Source organism: Microtus oregoni, unplaced genomic scaffold, assembly GCF_018167655.1.
Source record: "Microtus oregoni isolate MIOR12 unplaced genomic scaffold, Mior012 000031F_ref0000149, whole genome shotgun sequence".
Lineage (NCBI taxonomy): Eukaryota > Metazoa > Chordata > Mammalia > Rodentia > Cricetidae > Microtus > Microtus oregoni.
In genome coordinates, this window is record NW_024543090.1 from 9,499,516 (window position 1) to 9,522,719 (window position 23,204).

Consider the following 23,204-nt stretch of genomic DNA (forward strand, 5'->3'; position numbering starts at 1 on the left):
TTCTCTTCAAAGCTGGACTTCTTGTATAGGAAAACTAAGTATATTCATGAAATGCTATTTGTTAGTTCAGTGTCAAAAACATTATTAAATTAACTAATATGTTATGTATTGGTTTTAATTCAACAAATTAGAAATGACAAAATAGCAATGTTTAATCATAGATATGAGAACAACAGCCATGACATGTTAGCATAACATCAAAATTTGACTGTGGGCTTACCCATACCATATTTTTAATCCACATGATAATGAAACAACCGAATACTTTATTTCTAGTTCACTGTTAGTATAAAGAACATTTTTCTTTTTATTTATTTATTTATTAAAAATTTCAACCTCCTCCCATTTTCCTCCCATTCCCCCCTCCCCCTCACTCTCCAGTGGGAAGCACAACAATACAGTGATAAAAATTTCTTCACTACTGTAGGATTTGCATTAATGTTTGATGGCAACAAATATTTCTTGATAAAAGTATTATTTATTTCTAAAAATCTCCCTTTGCCTTAAAACATTGCTAATAAAAGATGATTTCAGAAATAGGTAAGGGCATTTGCCATTAATGTAAATCATGATTTTTTTTTAACTTCATCCTAATAAGCATGGTATTACTATGACAACTCAGTTTGTTACTTAAAGTATCAACTGACATTTTAGCAGTAAGTTTATTTCTGTGGAAAGAAATGCTTTACATGTCCCAGTGCAGGAAAAGATGATTATTTTTCTTTTTCCTAAAAGTCATGTCATCCCTACGGGAAGAAAGGTTGAAAGGAAGTGATCGGCCTATCACAGACCACACCGCTCGGCAAAGTGCGGGTTAGTAAAAGGCCAAACGGGAGTTCTGGGGCAGTGCATTCGTTTGTTCTCTGACTTCTCCTGGATTTGGATAAAAAGGGGAGGAAATGTGGATAAGTGTGTCTGGATCCTAATTCTCACAGAAAATATACTTAGATACCATCTCATTGGTAGGCCATATTTCATCCTGCCCCCAGATCAGAGAAGATTAATCACACACTCAAGTTCACAGAGCAAATACAGACAAGCAGTATATTTGAGGATATGTGTGTGTGTGTGTGTGTGTGTGTGTGTGTGCGTGTATGTGTGTTTGTGCACATCTGAATGAATGTGTATGGAGGCTGAAGATCAACTTCCATGTTGTTACTTAGATGCCATTCATCCTGAGCTTTTGGTTTTGGTTTTGCTTTGAAACAAAATCTCTTATGAGTCTGCACCTCACCAATTAAACTAGAATAACTAGCCAGAAAACCACCAGAATCTGCCTGCTTCTACCCATAATTTGAGCACAGGAACTAAAATTGAATGCCACCATTCTGGTTCTTTCTTTTTACATGGGACCCAGGGATCGAACCCTGGTCCTCTGGCCTGTGTGGCATTGTCTGATTGAGCTGTCTCCACAGCCTAGTTTAAGGAGGCTTTTGTTCTTGTGCTCTGTGCCTTTACCTTTCCTTAAGCTTCTCAATCCCTTTGATGTTCAATGTATCCTTACAACTGATTCCCAGTTGACACCTTGGCATTTACAATTTCCCCTAAATTTTCATTTTACTTTGCTATAAATGTGCATAAATTCATCAATTCATTTGTCCAACAAGCATACATTAAGCCCCAGTATTGCATCTAGTTTATGAGTCATAATAAAGGTTACATAAAATTCTAGTCAGGAAATAAGCATATACATTTAATCAACATGAATCACAAATACAAACAAAGCTTCACTGCCTTCATGTTTTCTATTCAAATAGTATCATGAATCACCAACTTCTGACTACGGAGAGATCCACTATCTTACTTGTGAACATAAAGTTCTTTAGCTGTATTTTGGATTTGGCAAAAGGTTTTAGACCATAAATGAATACTTATATTGGTTTAACCACAATATAATTAGTATGATTATATCTGCTTAACAAAAATAATGCCAACTATAATCATATCTATTTCTTTTTTATTATTATTTAATTGAAATTTTACATACTAATCCCAGTTCCCACTTCCTTCCCTCCCCCCATTCCCTCTACCTTTCCCCCACTCCAACCTCCCATCCACTCCTCAGAGAGGGAAAGGCTTCCCCTATGAGGTCAACAAAATCAAGTACAACACTTTGAGGCAGAACTACTTATCTAGGCTGAGCAAAGTATCGCTCCAAAGAGAATGGGCTCCAAAAAGCCAGTTCAAGCACTAGGAATAAATCCTGGCTGCACTGCCAGTGGTCCCACAGATTGTCCCAACAATACAACTGTCACCCATATTCAGAGGGCCTAGTTTGGTCCTATGCTGGTTCCCCCACTGTCATCAGTAGTCAGTGAGCTCCCAACAGCTCAGGTAAACTGTTTCAGCGGTATCCCCATCATGGTCTCGACCCCTTTGCTCATATTATAGCTCCTCCCTCTCTTTGACTAGACTTTGGGAGCTGAACCTGGAGCTTTGCTGTGAATCTCTGCATCTGCTTCCATCAGTTCCATGATGACAATTAAAGTTTTTTTTTTTATTATTATTATACATAGCAATCCAGGATCCTACTCCCTCCCCTCCTTTTCCCTCCACTTACCTCGAAGCACAGCCCCCCCCCCCCCCCATCTACTACACAGAAAGGGTTAGGCACATTGCTTCAGGGAAGGTCCAATGCCCTCCCTACAACATCTAGACTGAGCAAGGTATCCATCCAAAATGAACAGGATCCCCAAAAGCCAGAACAAGCAGTAGGGATAAATCCTGGTGCCACTGAGAGTGGCCCCTCAGTCTGCCCAAGCCATGGAACTGTCAACCACATTCAGAGGGACTAGTTTGGTCCTATGCTTGTTCCTTCCCTGTCCAGCTGAAGTTGGTGAGCTCCCATTAGTTCAGATAGATTGTTTCAGTGGGTGAACCCATCATGGTCTTGACCTCTTTGCTCATATTCTCACTCCTCCCACTGTTCAACTGGACTTTGGGAGCTCAGTCCAATGTTCCAATTTGGGTATCTCCCTGTTTCCATCAGTTGCTGGATGAAGGTTCTATGGTGATATTTAAGATACTAAATCAGTCTGACTACAGAGGAAGGCCAGTTCAGGCACCCTCTCTTCTATTGCTTAGGGTCTTAGCTGGGGTCATCTTGTGGATTCCTGGGAAATTCTCTAGAGACAGGTCTCTTGCTAGCTCCATAATGGCTCCCTCAATCAAAATATCACTTTCCTAGCTCTCATCTCTGTCTTTCCTCCCTTTCTACCCCCCACCTCCATGCTCCCAATTTTGTCAGGCAATCTTGTCTATTTCGATGCTCCAGGTCAATCGTTTTCTTAGGGTTCACCTTGTTACATACCTTCTCTAGGATCATGAACTATAGGCTCAATATGTTTTTCATGGGTAGTATCCACTTACGTGTGCGTACATACCATATTCATCTTTTTGGGTTTAGGTTACCTCACTCAGGATGGTGTTTTCTAGTTACATCCATTTGCATGCAAATTTCAAGATGCCATTGATTTTTACCTGAGTAATACACTAATGTGTAAATGTGCTACATTTTCTTTATCCATTCTTCAGTTAAGGGGCATCTAAGTTGTTTCCAAGTTCTCACTATTATAAATAATGCTGTTATGAACATAGTTGAACAAATGTCTTTGCAGTATGAATTAGTATTTTGGGGTATATGCCCAAGACTGGTATTGCTGGATCCTGAGGTAGGTTGATTGCCAATTTTCTGAGAAACCACCATACTGATTTCCAAAGTGGTTGCACAAGTTTGCATTCTCACCAGCAATGGATGAGTGTTCGCCTTACTCTACATCCTCTCCAGCATAAGCTATCATTGGTGTTTTTGATCTTAACCATTCTGACTGGCGTAAGATGGTATCTCAGAGTTGTTTTGATTTGCATTTCCCTAATGGCTAAAAATGTTGAAAATTTTATTAAGTGTCTTTTGGACATTTGAGATTCTTCTTTTGAGAATTCTCTATTTAGTTCTGTACCCCATCTTTAATTGGATTATTTAGAATTATGATGTCTAATTTCTTGAGTTTATATATTTTGGAGAGCAATCTTTTGTCTGATGTGGGGTTGGTGAAGATCTTTTCCCGTTCAGTAGGTTGCTTTTTTGCCCTATTGAAAGTGTTCTTTGCTTTTTCTCAGTTTCTGGAGGTCCCATTTATTTATTGTTGCTCTCGGTATCTCTGCTACTGGGCTTATATTTAGGAAGTGGTCTCCTATGTCCATTTACTGAAGCCTACTTCCCACTTTCTCTTTCTACTTGCAAGATGAAGTCTCAATCCTGAACAAATATGCCCCAATACACCTACATATGTCAAAGAAATATTACTAAAGTTTAAATCACACAACAAACTCTACACACTAATAGTAGTTCTTGCCAATGGATAGGTCACCCAGTGTCTTAGGAGGTCCTTCTGGCTTTGTGTTGCTTTCATTGATTAATAAATAAACTGCCTTGGCCTAGTTGATAGGGCGAACATAGGCAGACAAGGGAGACAGAACTAAATTTTGGGAGGAAGAAAGCAGAGTGAGAGAACTGCCATGGAGTCTCCAGAATCAGACATGCTTAATCTTTCCTGGTAAACCATGACCTTGTGGTGATATACAGATTAATAGAAATGGGTTAAATCAAGATGTGAGAGTTAGCCAATAAGAGGCTAGAGATAATGGGGCAGGCAGAGATTTAATTAATACAATTTCTGTGTGGTTATTTTGGGTGTAAGCTAGCCAGGCAGCAGGGACAAACAAAGGGCCATCCTCCTTGTGCAACAACCCAGACAGAAATTTAACACAGAAATAAGAAAACCAGTAGATGTCATGCCTCAAATTGACTTAAAAGACATCTACAGAACAATCTACCCAAACACAAAAGAATATACCTTCTTCTCAGCACTTCATGGAACCTTCTCTAAAATTGACCACATACTTGGTAACAAAACAAACCTCAACAGATACAACAAAACTGGAATGATCCCTGTATCTTATTGGATCACCATGGTTTAAAGTTAGAATTTAACAACAATATTACTCTCAGAAAATCAACAAACTCATGGAAATTGAACAGTGCTCAATTGAACCAACACTGGGTCAAGTAAAAAAGGAAGGAAGAGAGGAAGGAAGAAAGGGAGCAAGGAAGGAAGGGAGGAAGGGAGGGAGGCAGGAAGGAAGAAACAAATTAAAGATTTCAAAGAATTTAACGAAAATGAAGGCACAACATACCTAAGCTTATGGGACACTCTGAAAGCAGTGTTAAGAGGAAAGTTCACAGCACTAAGTGCCCACATAAAGAAAGTGGAGAAAGCTGACACTAGTGACTTAACAGCACACCTGAAAGCTTTAGAACAAAAAGAAGCAGACTCACCCAGGAGGAGTATATGACAGGAAATAATAAAATTGAGGGCTGAAATCAAGGAAACAGAAACAAAGAAAACAAAACAAAGAATCAAGGAAACAAAGACCTGGTTATTTGAGAAAATCAACAAGATAGACAAACCTTTATCCAAACTAATAAAAAGGCAGAGAGAGAACATCCAAATTAACAAAATCAGAAATGAAAAGAAGGCCATAACAACAAATACTGAGGATACCAGAGAATCATTAGGTCATACTCAAAAAACCTGTACTTGCAGAAAATTGGAAAACATAAAAGAAATGGCCAATTTTCTGGATCGATATTATATACCAAAATTAAATCCAGACCTGGTGAACAATTTAAATAGACCTATAAACTGCAAGAAATTAAAAGCTGTCGTCAAAATCCTCTAAACCAAAAAAACCCAAACCAAACCAAAACAAACAAACAACAACAACAAAATAAAACAACCAACCAAACAAACAAACAAAAAAACATGCCCGGGCTGGATGGTTTTAGTGCAGAATTCTACTAGAACTTCCAAGAAGAGCTGATACCTATACTCTTCAAAGTTTTCCACATAATAGAAACAGAAAGACCATTGCCAAACTCATTTTATGAGGCTAAAGTTACCCTGAAACAGAAATCACACACAGACTCATCCAAGAAAGAGAATTTCAGACCAATCTCACTCATAAACATAGATTTAAAAATTCTCAGTAAAATACTGGCAAACCGAATCCAAAAATACATAAAAAAAAAAATCACCCACCAGGATCAAGTTGGCTTCATCCCAGAGAAGCAGGCATGGTTCAACATGCGAAAATTTATCAATGTAATCCAACATATAAATAAAATGAAAGAAAAAAAATATGATCATCTCATCAGATGTTCAAAATGCATTCAACAAAATCTAACATCTCTTCATGATAAAGGTCTTGGAGAGATCAGGGATACATGGAACATATCTAAACATAATAATAAAATATATAGCAAGCCGACAGTCAACATTGAATTAAATGGAGAGAAACTCAAATGATTCCACTAAAATCAAAAACAAGAAAAGGCTGTCCACTCTCACCATATCTCTTCAACATAGTTCATGAAGTTCTGTCTATAGCAATAAGACAACAAAAGGAGATCAAGGGGATAATGGAAAAGAAGAAGTCAAACTTTTGTTATTTGCAGATGATATGATAGTACACATATATGATGCCAAAAACACTACCAGGGAACACCTATAACTGATAAATACCTTCATTAATGTGGCAGGATACAAGATCAACTCAAAAAAATCAGTAGCCCTCCTATATACAAATGATAAAGAAGCTGAGAACGAAGTCAGAGAAACATCACCTTTCATAACAGCCACAAATAACATAAAATATCTTGGGGTAACACTAACTAAAGAAGTGAAAGACCCATTTGACAAGAACTTTATTTCTTTGAAGAAAGACACTGAAGAAGATATTAGAAAATGGAAAGATCTCCCACGTTCTTGGACAGGTAGAATAAACATAGTAAAAATGGCAATCCTACCAAAAGCAATCTATAGGTTCAATCCAATCCCTATCAAAATCCCAACACAACTATTACAGACCTTGAAAGAACAAAAATAAACTTCATACAGAGAAACAAAAAACCCAGGATTGCCAAAACAATCCTGTACAATAAAGGAACTTCTGGAGGCATCACCATCCCTGATATCAAGCTTAATTACAGAGCTACATTAATGAAAACAGCTTGGTATTGGCATAAAAACAGAGAGATTGACTAACGGAATCAAATCAAAGTCCCGGTTATTAATCCACATACCTATGAATACCTGATTTTTGACAAATAAGCTAAAATTATACAATGAAAAAAAAAACAAAGCATCTTGAATAAACGGTGTTAGCATAACTGTATATCAACATATAGAAGAATGAAAATAGATCCATATCTATCCCCATGCACAAAACCAAACTCCAAATGGATTAAAATCCTCAATATAAATCTGAGCACACTGAACCGGATGGAACAGTTTACTTCTAAATTGACATTTGGTAAATGACTCATAGCCTTTTTTATTTCTTACTCTTTTTAGCTTTACTGCTTCATTTATAATAACACTAGAAAAAAGTTATACTTAAAATGTTAATTATTATTTATAAAGTATTTTGGAGGGAATACTGTATATATATATATATATTGTACATAATACTACATGTGTGTTAAATTTATAAAAACACATAAGTATTTTTCTAAATAGTATATGAATATGTGTAGAAACATCAACAGTCAAGTTCCAGAGGCAATATGGGAATTATAAAATGATTATAACTTATGTTTACTATGGTTTATAAAATACTGTTTGGCCTCAAGAGGTCGGGGCAACTTGAGTTTGGTGACCTGTATGGTCATGACTTCCTCATAAGAGTGACTCCGCACAGCCCTACCTAAACCTGCCTCTGCCCAGCCACCACTAACGTGGCAGAATATTATTGGCCATTATTCCTTATTCCACCTCACCCTATTCCAAGACTTCCACCCCCTATCACATCCCTAAATAAGTTCCTGCGTAATACAATTAAACGAGATCCTGCTTCAACAAGACTTGGTGTGTTTTTCTCAGGTGGCCAAGAAGGGAGGTTTAAGTCATCCACACTCACCATCCTGCTCAGTCCCAGGTTGAGACCAACAGGATTGACTCTGCTACAGCCCTACCTGCTGGAGATCCCAGCAAAAATACATAACAGTGGTGACAATAGAATTCTAACTGAGAGCCTGACTTTTGTCTTTGGGAACCTCTGTGATATTCCTAATGCTAGCAAAAGTCATAGGATTTAGGTTTAAACATTACTGCACATTGATCTGATGGACTGTGGACTTTTACTGAGGATATTATGACCCCATGTGAGGCTCTAAAGAAGTTATTTATATTTACATAAAAACATGAGTTTTAAGATGTGTGAGGAACTGAATAGGCTATATCCTTGTGTTTTGGAATATAATATATATATATATATATACACACACATATATGTATATATATATATACATATATATGTATATCTTGAATATATCGGCAAGTTTTAAGACATTAATGGGAATTTATTCAAAGCAGAAAGGCTTTTAAATATAGCCTTTGTACATTTAGCTTGACAAAAATACTTGTTTCCTAACAAACCTATTGCTTAGGAATTACACTGCTTCGAAGAGTGTCTGCCCTCCACTGTTTGCATCTACCCAGAACCTGTGATTGTGCTCTGCCCTAAAACAGGATTTTTATGAATGTCAGAAAGGTAAGTCAAGCACATACTGGATTCAGATGGGTCCTGAATCACAGAAGAGTGGTTTCTTATAAAAAAAAGAAAGAAAGAAAAAAGGAAAGAAAGAATGAATGAACAAACAGAAGAAAGAAAAAAAGAAAGAAGAAAGAAAGAAAGAAAGAAAGAAAGAAGAAAACCAAAAGGAAATTCAGAACAAAACAGAGGCAGGGGTCAATGTCAAGTGGCTGTAGTTAGAGGTACAGCCATCCACAAGATACAGAACACCTGACACGCTCTGCTGGCAGCTCGTAAGTTCTAAGAAAAGCTGAGCAAGAATCTCGGCCAGTGCCCTGCTGATATCTCCACTTTAGCTCATGTCTTAGAACTGGAAGAACACATTTCTATTGCTTGAGGCTCGCCAGTCAGAAACACTTCCATACTGGCGTCTCTAGGAACTGATCATCACTAGCAGGTGTCATCTCGTTGCTGTTTCCTGTTGCCTTCAATAAGCAGCTCTCATACCACATTGTCATTTGTCAGCCTGACAAGCAGGACCTTTCTGCTGTTCAAGAAATTGCTTCAAGGTAGCATTCCTCTTTGTAATGTTAACATACAGTTTTGCTTTACTCAAAAGAGCTCTGTGTTCATAACATTTACTACTGACATTAGGTAACTGAACTAAATATTACATAAAATTACTAAATATTTACTATGAAAGAAAAGACACACAGAGTAGGCTCTTTCTTTACAACCTTGTTTCCTTAGCTGTGTAGGTTTTTATGTTCACGTACTCCAGTTTATCAATTCTTGACATAATTTCTGAGCATAGCTGAATCTTTTTCAGGAAGTCAATTCTCATCCCTATATCTTCAAATGCTTTCTCTCTATATTGCTCCAATCATTTTAAAGTCTCAAGAAATACATTATGGTCTTTGATCCATATCAACTGAATTTTAAGCAAGATGAGAGGTGAGTCTAGTCTCATTCTTCTACATGTGGATATCAATTTCATAGCACTATTTTTGAAAAACACTATTTCTACTATAAAGAATGTTTTCTATATCTGTCATAAATCAGTTGGGCCACTGGTATTGTGTATATCTTGGAAATTCTATCTTATTCTGTTAAGTTTCATGTTTACCTTTGAGACCTCACCATGCTATGTTTATTACTATGATTCTATAATTTGAAATCAGAAATTGTGATAGCTCCAGCATTATGCTTTTTGTTCAGGATTGGTTTGATAGTCTGGGATATTTTGTGCTTCTATGTAAAATTTAGGATAGGTTTCTCAAGTTCTGTGAGAAACATTACTGAAAATTTGGTTGGCATTGTACTGAATTTGTAGATCACTGTGATGTGACTGTTCCTGAGAATACATGAAAACACATATACTCACTTGAGGTAGGGTAACAACAAAAGACAAAAATAACAATCCTAACCAAGTGTAGCCTGATGAAATGAGTTTATTAGAGTTACTTACAGGAGCCATCAAAGGCAGCATTATTATCATAAAACTTAATACTTGTGACAACTCATGAGAACTTCAAACCTGTAGCTATCCGACTAACTGTAGGAAGCTCCATGTAGAATCTTTTCTGTTTAATAGTTATTCATAGCTTTTGTAATTGGGAGAGGGTTCTGGAAATCTTGTTTGTAACTCTCTGAACCTCCTAAGCCTGTTAAGTTTCATAAATTTCTGGAATCTTGGGAGTAATGTCACACCGATTCTTTTGACTTTCTATTCTTCTAGGAGAGAATATTTCAACTTGTAAGAATTAGCAACATAACATGACTTTTAGAAACACAGTATTTTCACAATATTAATTTTGCCAGTCCATGAGTGTGAGGTGCCAAGGACCAACTTCAAGTGCCATTCCTCGGGTGCTATCTACCTGCTATTTTTAAAATAATTTATTTTGTGTTTATATGTCTATTTTTGAGATTCTGTGAGTCTGTCTGCTATGGGGGTGATGGGAACTAAACGTGAGTCCTCTGAAAGAGGAGGAAGAACCCTCACCCATAGAGTTATCTTTTCAGCACCACTCCTGCCACTTTGTTTCAAACAAGGTTTGAATCTTGCCTAGTTGACCAGGCTGTCTGATGATGGTTCCCCCTGACTTGACCTTCCCAGTACTGGGCTACCACACATGTGCCACCAAGGTCATCATTTTTTTCTTTTCCAGACAGGGTTTCTCTGTAGATTTGCAACCTGTCTTGGATCTAGCTCTTGAAGACCCAACTGGCCTCAAACTCATAGAGATCCATCTGCCTCTGCCTCTCGAGTGCTGGGGATAAAAGGTGTGTGCCACCACCGCCTGGCTCATGTTCATTATTATTTTATTATTTTATTTTTATTGCACTCTACATTTTCTCTGCTCCCTCCCTGCCTCTACCCTCCCTTTTAATCCTCCTCCAAAGTCCCCATGTTCCCAATTTACTCAGGAGATCTTCTCTTTTTCTACTTCTAATATAGATTAGATCTATGTATGTCTTTGTTAGGGTCCTCATTGTTGTCTAAGTTCTCTAGGATTGTGATTTGTGGGCTGGTTTTCTTTGCTCTATGTTTAAAAACCACCTATGAGTTAGTACATGTGATAATTGTCTTTCTGGGTCTGGGTTGCCTCATTCAAAATGATGTTTTCTAGCTCAATCCATTTTTCTTGCAAAACTCAAGATGTCATTATTTTTTTCTGCTGTGTAGTACTCCATTGTGTAAATATACCACATACTCCTTATCCATTCTTCGGCTGAGGAGCATTTAGGTTGTTTCCAGGTTCTGGCTATGATAATCATGTTCATCATTTTGAAGTGAGTTCTTGGATAAAAGATGCTCTCATGCTGTGCAGCAAGTACTTATCAGCTGACCCATCTCTTCAACTCCATTTGTTTCATTTTTTGAAATTGTTACCAAAGTGTTTGTTTTCTTCAGTTCCTCCTCAGGTGATTTGTTATCAATATATTCATAAACTGTTGATTTATATATTAACATTGTATACTATCATTTGTTAATCAGCTCAAAGTTTTCCACCAGAAATTTCTACAAGATTCTACTAGAATCTTCATTTTTTTTAAATGTATAGGATCCTGTCATCTTCAAGAAGAATTTACTTCTTCCTGTTTTATTTATATGACTTTAATTTATTTAATGATATAATAAATATGTATTATTACTCTAGTAAAGATTTAATGACAATATTGGATGAATGAAGAAAGAAGATATTTTTGTGTTATTCCTCATTGTAGCGAAAATTTTTGCAGGTTTTCTCCATTGAGTAAATGCTGACTATAGATGTGGTATATATACTCTTATTATATTAAGAAATGTTTCGCTAGTTCCAGGACAGGACCAAAAGCAAGCTACGGAGAAACCCTATCTCGAAAATCAAAAAAGAGAAAAAATGTTTCTTCCATTATTATTTTTTAAGGGTTTTATCAATAGGGTATTTTAGTTTCCATCAAAGACCTTTGTGTAATTATTGAGATATTTATGCAATTTCAGTCATTGGATGTAGTCATAAGGCGCTTTGCATTTATTGATTTGTGTTTTTTGAACAATCCTTGCATCCTTGAAATAAAGTCCATTTGGTCCTGGTAAGAACTGACTGTCTGAAAAAGTCTCAAACATGTTCAGAAATAATGTCAAGAATTGATAAATTGTATTACATGAAATTAAAAGGCTTCTGCACAACCAAAAAAAGAGTACTGTGAAGAAACAACCTACTCTGTATGTCTATTTCATAATCAATATTTCATCATTCTATGGAATATTTAGTTCAGTTATCTAATGTCAGTAGTAAATGCTATGAACACAGGACTCTTTTGGTTGAAGCAAGACTTTATCTTAACACTGCAAAGTTGAATGTGTTGTTGAATTTGGTTTGCAATTCTTCACTGAAAACCTACCCAACTGACCAGAGCTGGTGATGTCCTGGCTCTAAGAGCTTACAACCACTGCTTTACTCAACGAGGATAATCCCCAACTGCAGTCTAAATATTTGTCCTTATCCCCACACAAAGTGTTGTTCTCAGCCCTCATCAAGAAATATTCTGTCTGCAATAGGCAAAGACCATTTTAGAAAACCACAGTTAATCAAAATGTAGATTTGTAGAGTCCAGCACTAACAGATACATCTACAATACAACTCACATATTTAAGACTCAGTAATCCTTGTAGAAGAGGGGGGTTGAATAATTTTAAGAGGCAGAGAAAAAAGGTGTTGGCTGTGAGATCGTGTCTCCTAGTAATGACAGAGTGTTACACCCATATAGTCTTACCAACATGATTGGTCTGAACAAGGAAACCAACAACGCCGATGCTAAAGTGGAAGAGGAAAGCCAGGAGGCCTCAGCACTATACAAAATACTACAGATGACCAAGGATTAGTGGGTGTGAAGAAAATATTCTTTTTCATGGAAGAGGACACCAACTGATTATCCAATATCAAATGTTCATCCTAAAAACATGCATGCAAGCAACATACATATTGAGCAGGGTTAGGTTATGTACTTAGAAACACACACATATACACCATCAACAATGAATGGAAAAGGGAGCCATGAATTTGAAAAGATCAAGAGAGGATATATGGGATGGGTTAGAGGGAGGAAATCATATAATTATAATTTAAAATTTAAAAAATTAAAAATGTGGCATGTATGAACAGAGAGTGATTCATAATTTATTTTTGTTCTTGTTATATATATTCAGCTTGGATAAAATGAACTTGGTATCATTTCTTCACCTTCTATTTTATGGGTAGTTCTATGTAGAGTTGCTTAGTTCTTCAAAGGTTTCATAGAATTCAGTAGAGAATACATCTATACTTGAACTGTTTTAGTTGGAAAACTCTAATCTCATTGCTCGCTATAGATCTATTAAAGTTTCTATTCTCTTGGCTCAATTCTGGTATGTCAAAGTTTTCTCTTTCTGAAATATCATGGTTTTGCTTTTTCAAAAAGTCATATTGCTCTCAATACAGTTGTATTTCTATTAACTGATATTAAAAACATAAAAACAGACTCAGAGAACTTTTAATGCCACTAACAACTTTTTCCTTGCTATATGTGAATATTCTCACTTTTAATTCATTGTTAATATAGCATTAATGTGATCTTAGCATTATAATATTCCAAGGAATAGTTACATTGGTCCTGTTATATATGTTCATATCATTTCTATCACATACACAAAGTATTTCACCAAGTTCACAGATCAAGATCCAGAAACAAAACAAGTAACTTAATTTCTTAAAGCTATACTCCCAATTATGTCTCATATTCATTGTCTCCTAAATTTTAATGAGTACTAACTGTCCTTAATTAGACTGTGGTCTGGAGCAAACCATTGGTCCTCTTTAGAACTGATTTCACAAGTTCTGAGATAAATGTTTCAACAGAACAATCTCTGGGGTGCTCGTTAGCTACAAACCCTCATTGAGTACCAGACAAAACTGTGTTTTCTTATGAATAAATAATATGATTTCTCCCAGAAAATGGCATGCAGTCCTTCTTAAAGACAGCAAGGAGAAGTAGAGATGCCTGGTGAGTAAAGAATGAGAAGGGCAACATATACAAGGAGAAGGTGAATCTGTTACTTGCTAAAATGCTTCTATAAAATCTTTTGGGGGAAAATCATAAAATACTGTATGTTTAAAAACCAATATGAATTCTGCTCCAACTTCAATACAAGGTATTAAATTGGGAAGGGCCTGACAAAGACACCTTAAAATATTAAAGACTTAATAAATTCTTTATACTTTATTATGTTAAATAGAATATAATATTATTTAATTATGCTATAAACAATTATTATAAGACAGTTTAATGATTTGAGTGAATTTATCATTTTTATTCCTTAAACTCCATCTAGTATTGATAGCCTTAGCCAATACTGAGTAATTTTAAAATGCTATACTATGTCTTGTATTTACTTATTACTTGCATAATTTAATAAGAAACAATAAAAACAATCTTAATATTTTTGGTATATAAAAGTGATACAGCATTTTTGTTGGTTCAACAAGATGAATAATTTACCACCGTAATTCTGTTAAATAACTGCAGGAGTTGCATTTTTACTTAGAGAAACTTTCTTCAAAACATAGCTGTGAAACAGCTTTGGCTTCAAATGGAAAGGGTACAAAAAAGCACCTCATAGCTAGAATCCGGTTCAAGAGGTTTATGGTGGTGAACAGCAGAAAAGATGAAATGTTTCAATAAGTCCCTTAGGCTGATTTAGTTAGCATCCACAAAGCAGAATAACCTATACATCACATACCCTTTGTTAGCTGATTGTTTAGAATAGATGTATGAGTCACTGAGTTTTATTTTAGCAGTCGGGCAATGCAATTCCCCTTTTGCCTGAAATATTAAAATGCAGAAATATGAGCGGTAATGACAAAACTCATACAGGATGCTAATCAACCACTGTGATGGATCAAGACATTCTTTAAACCTTGTCATTCCATCTTTCACCTTGGTCAGCACAGATGATAAATTACCGCATATAAAATTTCTATTATATTAATCAACCACCTATGGCAAATAATTTTTAAAAGGTGTGTGCAGTATTAGAGCAGTCAAAGAGAGAAAGCTAAAAAAAGAAAGAAAAAAAGAAAGAAACCTGACATTTGAGAAAGATATAAAGAAAGCTATTCTGAAAAATTTCACATACAAATGAATCCCTCTGGGAGCCAGACAGGGAGGAACAGACACACACACACACACACACACACGTGTGTGTGTGTGTGTGTGTGTGTATGTATATACATATGTATGTAACAGATATTTATTTAATTTTTTACTCTTAGACATCGAAGAGAATTAATGAGGGTACCTGCAACAATGCTGGCAAGCTGCTGGGTTCTAGAGATAGGGTATATGCTGCGTGCTTGAATGATTGCAGAAGCAATTTTCTTGGCATGCTTCTCCTCTCCATATGCTCTAAGGATGGATGCAAGTGCTTGTTGATCTAAAGCATTCACAACATCAGCAGCAGTGGGCATGTCAGGATACCTGTGCAAAAAGAGCCAACCAGTTTACTGACACCATTTTCATTGACGAGAGTTGATACTTCAGAGTACTGGAAACATGAACGCAGGCATTTGTCACACATTGCCTAGAAGAAATTCTGAAGCAGACTGAAATAGCACACAAATGAAAGAGTTTCTGTTTAACATAGTAATCATTATGGCAAGAGGAACCTGAAGCATTCATTGAGGTCAAGGAAATGGGAGGTTATAGTAATTTGTTAATCTTTAACTTTCATTCATAAAAAGTTATTAATGATCTTGTAGTTTTCTTTCTCTTAAGATAAAAGAGAAGAATGTTTAGATTTAACTTATTCAAATTTAAGTTACTGATTGAATTATTCTTTTCTTTTTAGAATAGGAGACACAATGCTGACAGATGATAGCTGATCAAGTCTAAATGCTAGTGAGTAATCTATGTCAGCAAAGAACATATATGTGGAACAACCGCAAAACCCAACTTAGAAAGTCTACACAAAAAGACACTAGGCAGCTTCCCCGTGCAATAACTAAAAAGACCTAATGCTAGCTGTGCATGTTTTGGATATTTGATATTAGCTCAGGCATCAGTGAAAAATGTCATCATGGATTAAAGCTTCAAAATAAATGGTACTGATTGAAAAAGCCTAAATATTATTTTCAAGTATGGTACAAAAAGAAAATCCAAGTTCTGACCACACAGACTAAATTATACTAGCATAAAATAGTGTACGCTGTCAGATCATTCTAGTTTATTTCCAATTAGAGAAGTGGGTCAAAGCATTCTAACTGATGAGCTAGCCATGACTTGACTTACTAGGAACATCTGACAGTAGTACAGTTACTACTCCCACACAAATACGTTGGATTATTAGTTTCATACTGTGAACAGTCATGAGTTCCAAAGATACAGGAGCATTAAGACCTGAGGTTTAAGTGACATTGAGGTTGAAAAACATCTCAAATTCTCTTGGAAAATTATTACCTTGTTAACAAGCTTGTGCATTCAGGAGAAACTTTGATCCTTGTACTCCATTTTGCACGTCTGCTTCTCTATCTCTCAAACTTGTAGTCTCTTTCTCTTATTTTATTCGGGAGTAAGAAACATCATATTCCATGTATGATGATTTTATTTTTCATTTTGGCTTACTTTTATTTATTTATGTATGTTTTAAATTGAAATGTGATTATATTACCTCACCTTTCTTCACTTCAGCTCTTCCCACCCTCTCAAACTGTCAGCCTCATTTTCTTTTGAAGCCCTGTACCAATGAATGTCTTATATAGTAGCCCTAATTTTGATCTCAGTGGTTTGCTTTTTTTGGCTTGCAAAATGAAGATCCTTTCTTTTAAGGTTGTAGTGAACTAAAAAGGAATTGCAGTCTTGTTATACTGGATAAAGTCTTAAATGCAGTAGACTCTCAATTTTAATCTGGAAAATGAATATAACAATCATTATCTCTATTATAAAATTGTTGGGAGAGGAGGCCCACATAACATAGTAAATACAGACAATATAATGACTGGGCGATAAACATTCATGACCTTCAGATATTTCCAATTCATATATTTGCCAGCCATCATTTTGACTATAAAAGACAAAAATCCCTGCTAGATTTTACCTACTTATGAATTTAGTTACCCAAGCCACTGTCCACTGGGGACAATCCTTGCTATTCAGACCTTTAGCTCTATTAAGGCAACTATAAGACAGTATGGATGGATTTAGTTTTTCATAACCTTCTACATTTATTTATTTATTTATTTTGGATTTTTCGAGACAGGGTTTCTACGTAGCTTTTAGTTCCTGTCCTGGAACTAGCTCTAGGCCAGGCTGGCCTCGAACTCACAGAAATCCGCCTGCCTCTGCCTCCTGAGTGCTGGGATTAAAGGCGTGTGCCACCACCGCCCGGCTAACTTCCTACTTTTTAAAAAACAAATTTAAAATAGCATTTTGATCAGGTGGCATTTAATGAAGAAAGGTATGATATTATCTTACTGTTACATTAACACAAAATATCTATGTGGAAGTTTCCGCAATGCTAGAAAACAAAAGGAACATCACTCTTGAAGTTGGCAGGTGAGAAATTTGTATTAGAACAGACATTAATATGATGAACAAGAAGTACTGCTCCTCTATGAAAACACAATTTTTACCCTTGTCAGTCCAAAGATTTCCTTGACTCACTACAACCAAAATCATAAGAGAAAGTCTTAACTTGGGTGCCAGTTTATTATCTCCCAACAAAGACTATATCTGCTAAAAGAAGTAGCCTTTCAAGTTCCTGAGGCTTGGAATTCCTCCCTGCTACATGAGAAGATAATATAATATAAAAGTAGTGGCTGGTGAGATTTGGGTAAACAGAGTTAAGACTCTACTGTGATCCAGCGTGAAAATGACTCTTGTGGGTGTCTTTATCATAGGAATCTATCTCTTTCTGGGGTTGGGTAGATCACAACACTGTGTGTGTGTGTGTGTGTGTGTGTGTGTGTGTGTGCATATAAATATAATTTTTCCCCCATGGCCTACCTTTCTACTTGTATTCGCAGTGCAGTGCAGATCTTTGTATGCATGACTTTCATTTTCCCATATATTCAAGTACACTGATTTTCCTGTTCTGTATACTCATATAGGTCATAGTCCACATGATCTACCTGGAAGATCTTCAACTTTTATATATATATATATATATATATATATATATATATATATATAACTATAATTTCAAACATAAGGTATTGACTTGAGGGCTTAATTCTCAGGAACAATCTTATTTTGAAGTTGCTGAGGAGAAACTCATAGATGTAGATTTACAAATTACAACTTGACCAAAAAGCTTTACATTAAGAATATGGTAATTCATTGCTATTAATTAGATGATTTGTTCACTGTATTACAGAAAGTACCTTTCTTCCTCAGCAAGACACAGGAAGAGTATAGATTTATTCAACATTTTATTATTATACAACCCTACCTTATTTCCAAAGTTGAGAATATCTAATCTTCACTATTAGATGCTAGTTGTTAAAGGATTTATTTTACCATGATATTCTTAGTTGTATAAATGCTAATATTGCAAATAGAAGAAGGCAAAAGATTCAGAAACAATACAATTCTAATAAATATGTCACTATGCAAATTTGGCACTCATATCAATACTCATATCAAGGTAAAAGGCCATATATGAGTATTTACCACAGGATATTCATGGCATGACTCAATGCCCACACAAAAATCAGGGGTAAACTTTGGAGATATAGGTTATTCTGGCAGGGTACCACTAGTAGCTTCAGATGTCAGTACTAATTTAAGTTTTAAAATCAATGTAGAAAAAGAAACTTTTCCTAATCTTTCCTACAATGCAACATAGTGCCATTAAACGGATTGTGTATCTATGTGAATTGAATTATGGTAAATAAGCATTAGTATATTTACAGCACCAAAAAATGAAGGGGAGTTACAGGTAACAGTCTGTGTTGATTTATGTCGTGATGTAGGATGCAGTGCCATACACTGCAAATAGTTTAGAGAAGCTACAACTAGGGTGACTGCATAATAGATAGAACAAAAACAGAATTGCTGGCCTCAGGAATCCTGTCAGACTTGTTTTTTTGCAGCATTATAAATGAATATCAATTAAATCCAGCTACTCTTGCTTCTTACTGATACATAGTTGGACATGCACAAAAATGAAGCAATTGTTTTAGCATTAATTTTTTCCAAATTACTATTAAAAAGCCATATTGTCGGTGAAAAAAAATCCCATAAAAGTTGATTTCCTCATTCTGAATACCTCCTCACTATATTCTCTAAAGACAGTAAATATTTTCCAAACAAAGAAATACTGAGTCTATAATAAGCACCAAACACAGTTGATTTACTATGTATGGACAGTGCTGGATGTGGGAGTGTGCTGAGAATCTTTCAGTCTTCAAGGAAATTAAATTCAGAATGATTTTAAGAAATTGGTTTTTTTGTGTGTGGTAAAAAGAAATGCTTTTTTAATACCCACCTGTCTCCATCCATCCTCATGTCCAAGGGACCATCCTTCCGAAGGGAGAAACCTCGCTCAGGAACATCAAGTTGCATGGAGGAACACCCCAGATCCAAAAGAACTCCATCGATAGTTCCTGGCTGCACTCCAGCTTTTAGTAACAAAGCCTCTGCCTCGCTGAACTGGCCTAACAAAGCCTGGACCTGTTTCCTGTGAATAAACCCAAGATAGGAGAATTTTGCTGTGTTAATCTTTCGTTACATTTCTGACCAATGGAAGGGAGTACATCCTATCACTGGATGATTTACCCCAAATAAAGACACAAAGTATCATGAACTTTCTTAGCATTATAGTTTTTGAGAAGGTATATATTTAGAAATCAGAAAAATAGCCCTTTGTCAGGCTATGTTTTTATTCTTTAAAAATTTCTTACATTCAAGAGTAAGAAAGGCAGCTCATGAAATTCTTACAAAAGAATTACTTAAACTTACAAGCAAATTCAAATACAGTAGGCATAAAACAAAATAATATAAATAAAACATGCATACACATCATGAATGCTATTCAATCACATAAAAGGAATGAATCCAGCTATGTGTGCAACAATGCAGATGGAAGTGGAAGTGGAAATCATTGTGCCAGGTGAGTGAAGAATGTGCAGGAGAACAGTAATACATAAATTGCATTCATAAGTGAAATATTAATACACTGATCTCAAAGTTGAGGTCAGTATGGGTACCTTGCAGTGATGAGAGAAGAGTTGGGGAAAGAAGAAAATAAGAAAGGTTGCTCAATGTATAGTTACTAAATCATAGTTAGAGAAGAGAAGGATTTTCAATGTGCTATTGTATTTTAATTTAAACATTACAGAGTGTATACATGTATTCCATACTACCCCATTTACAGGTAGTTTTTAGGTACCTGTTAAATACAAATCTCTAAGTAATAAAAAGAACCATGAGAAAAATTTTTAATATGTTCGCTCCCAGTATTTGACTGCTATGCATGTTTATCCGGTATGTAGGACAGGGGCATTATGTAGCTCCATACGTCAGGAATAAAATAAGGACAGGACTAAACAACTACTGAAGAATTCTTCTTCCAACAAGAATTTCAAACTGGGCATGAAGCATTCAGAATCAACAGACAGGAAGAAGTTTGGATCACCATGTTGCCATTCCAGTTCTCCTTCCTATGCAAAGGAAGCTGCTTCCCTTTGGTTTCAGCAGAGGTCTTAAGGCATCAACGATCCATTTTGGAAGGAGAATGAGTAAAGAGAAATTGGGTAACATTTTGAAGTTTTCTTTCTCCCCTCTGAATGTGAATGGAATGGGCTAGTATTTTAACAACATTAGGCAATTCACATTTAAAGCATTTACTTATATCTGATGCCATTTAAGGGAAAATTCACAGCTCACTGGTACTGGTAATTTTTTCTCAAATTCTGGATGAAAGGGTAATTTCTGGATTACTCTTAGATTCCATGCCAAATATTGGCTGCATTTCTGCTGTGCCAGTTATTATGCTATCTGGCGAATATACCAAGGGGAGAGGAAAACTAGTAAGTCATGTTTTTTGAGTTAACAGCTGAGAGGAACAGATACAATTTACAGAGCAACCTGGCTGGAGCTAATGATAGAGAGATAAATAAATGCGCTACCTGTTTTAGAAAAATATCAATGCTAATAAAACTGTATTGCAAAAGCAAAAAAAAAAAAACAATAAAGTTTCAGGATTGGAACACATCTCACTAGTCACTTATGCCAATTCTCAAATTTGAATCTTTCCCTACTCCAATATCATAAGTAGGGGCTGAACAAAAGGAATTATTCTGTTCTAATCACCCCCAGATCCCAAATTTAAGCTGCAGAGATAGCCAAACATCCAGCACTCCTCACTGGATATGGATGACTAATCACATCTACTCACAATTTTGTGGACAAGGAAACAAAACCATGTGAGAACACAGAGAAGAAGGAGCAGTATGTTGTCAAAGCACATCCTTGTTGTCACAGAAGGATGTGATTGGCTTGTTTGAGTAGCTGCACAAAATTATTGGGAACTGAAGCTACTGATCAAACAAAAGCAGAAATAGAGCCCAAGAGATCCCTCTGCCAAGAAAAGATGCTCAGCTAGGGAATCTTACCTTCAAGAGCCAGTAGGAAGGGAAATTTGTGGTTAGGACACTTAAGCAAACAAGTGTTCTTCATATACTAAAGTAATCACCAAGTATTTAAATATAAGAAACAATATACATTTATATATACATACAGAAATAAGTATAATTCAATACCATTAATTCAAATCCAAAGTATTCTGCTTCTCTGGGGAATCCTGATGCTATCCTTTCTCAACTATTAGTGAATATTAAAATAACTGTAGAGAAAATTGTGCCCATTACCTCGTTAACTCCATGTGAGCAAAATATTGCTTTGGATATGTTATTTATACTAGATGTTAAGAAATATATAATATTGGAACTTAATTTCCAGTAAGCACCAGTAATCTAATTCATATTTGGACATTATTACTAGTTAGAATTCACTGTTACTCTTGGGACTGAAGAGGTAGTTCAAGAGTAAAAGAATGGGTTAGCTTATGTATAAAAGAGCCTAATGTACAAAGCTTATACATGAAAGTCCAAATAAAATAAAAAGCAAAACCAAGGAAAAAACAACACTAGCACTTTTCAATTAAGCAGTCACTTCTGCAACTTCTCACTGTGAGGTTCGTAAGTAACCTTCTGTTACTCAATTCAGAAGCCATGCTGCATGGCAGCCTTCCCACACATGACCTCTGCCTACTCGAGGGACACTTTTAGCCTTCACTGAGTTGCCAAATTCTCCATTCCAATAGGACCTCAAAAATTCAGCTACAGATTAAAAAAATAACAAAAACAAACTACCAGGTACTTGATATTTGTGGCAGGCTATAGTAGTTTAGTAGTTTAGGCATTGCTATAAAGGTCCTTTTCAGTGAGTGGGTTTTAAGTAAAAAACATTAACTTTAAGAATGGAAGTTCAGCTACAATGTCTTAAAAGGAAAGAATCATGTTTCCCAGGGGAAGAAGGAATTCTGCCTCAAGACTGCAACATTACTTTACACCCCAGACTTACCAGCCTGTTCCCAAACAGATTTCACATGACAGACCTCACAGGTCTGTGAGCAAATTTCTTGAAGCCAACCCTCCCCCGACCAGTATTCTCTCTTCTTCTTCACCCTCCTACACACAGACACACACACCACACCACACACACATACATGGGCACGTGTGCGCGTGCAGGCACGAGAGCTGTGGGCAGGGTGAGTGAGGTATATTTTGTGTAGGACTGGGGAGATGGTTCAGTAGTTTACAGCACTTGTAATGACAGAGGTTTCATGTTTGGTTTCCGGCACCCATATAGCAGTTCACAACCTTCTGTAACATCAGCCTGAGGTAGTCTGATACCTTCCTCTGGCCTCCATGGGCACTTACACTCATGTACACACTGAAATATACATACTCTAATACAAACACACATATACATAATTAAAAGTAAATCTAACATCCAAAAATAAAAAGCACTCAACTTATTTATATTTTTGCATAAATTTCTATATGCTAAACCACACACTGTAC

At 36.0% G+C, this 23,204-nt stretch overlaps 1 protein-coding gene across 3 annotated transcripts in view; it reads right to left on the bottom strand.

Moving 5' to 3' along the window:
- The window catches only part of Mettl15 (methyltransferase like 15), a 178,168-nt gene that overhangs the window by 13,525 nt on the left and 141,439 nt on the right, over positions 1 to 23,204 (bottom strand). For all 3 annotated transcript variants that reach the window (XM_041678941.1, XM_041678939.1, XM_041678940.1), the window contains exons 5-6: positions 19,604 to 19,795; positions 15,419 to 15,597 (exon numbers count right to left, since the gene is read on the bottom strand). In XM_041678941.1, coding sequence (XP_041534875.1) covers positions 15,419 to 15,597; positions 19,604 to 19,795 — 371 coding nt within the window. The remainder of the gene's footprint in view (positions 1 to 15,418; positions 15,598 to 19,603; positions 19,796 to 23,204) is intronic.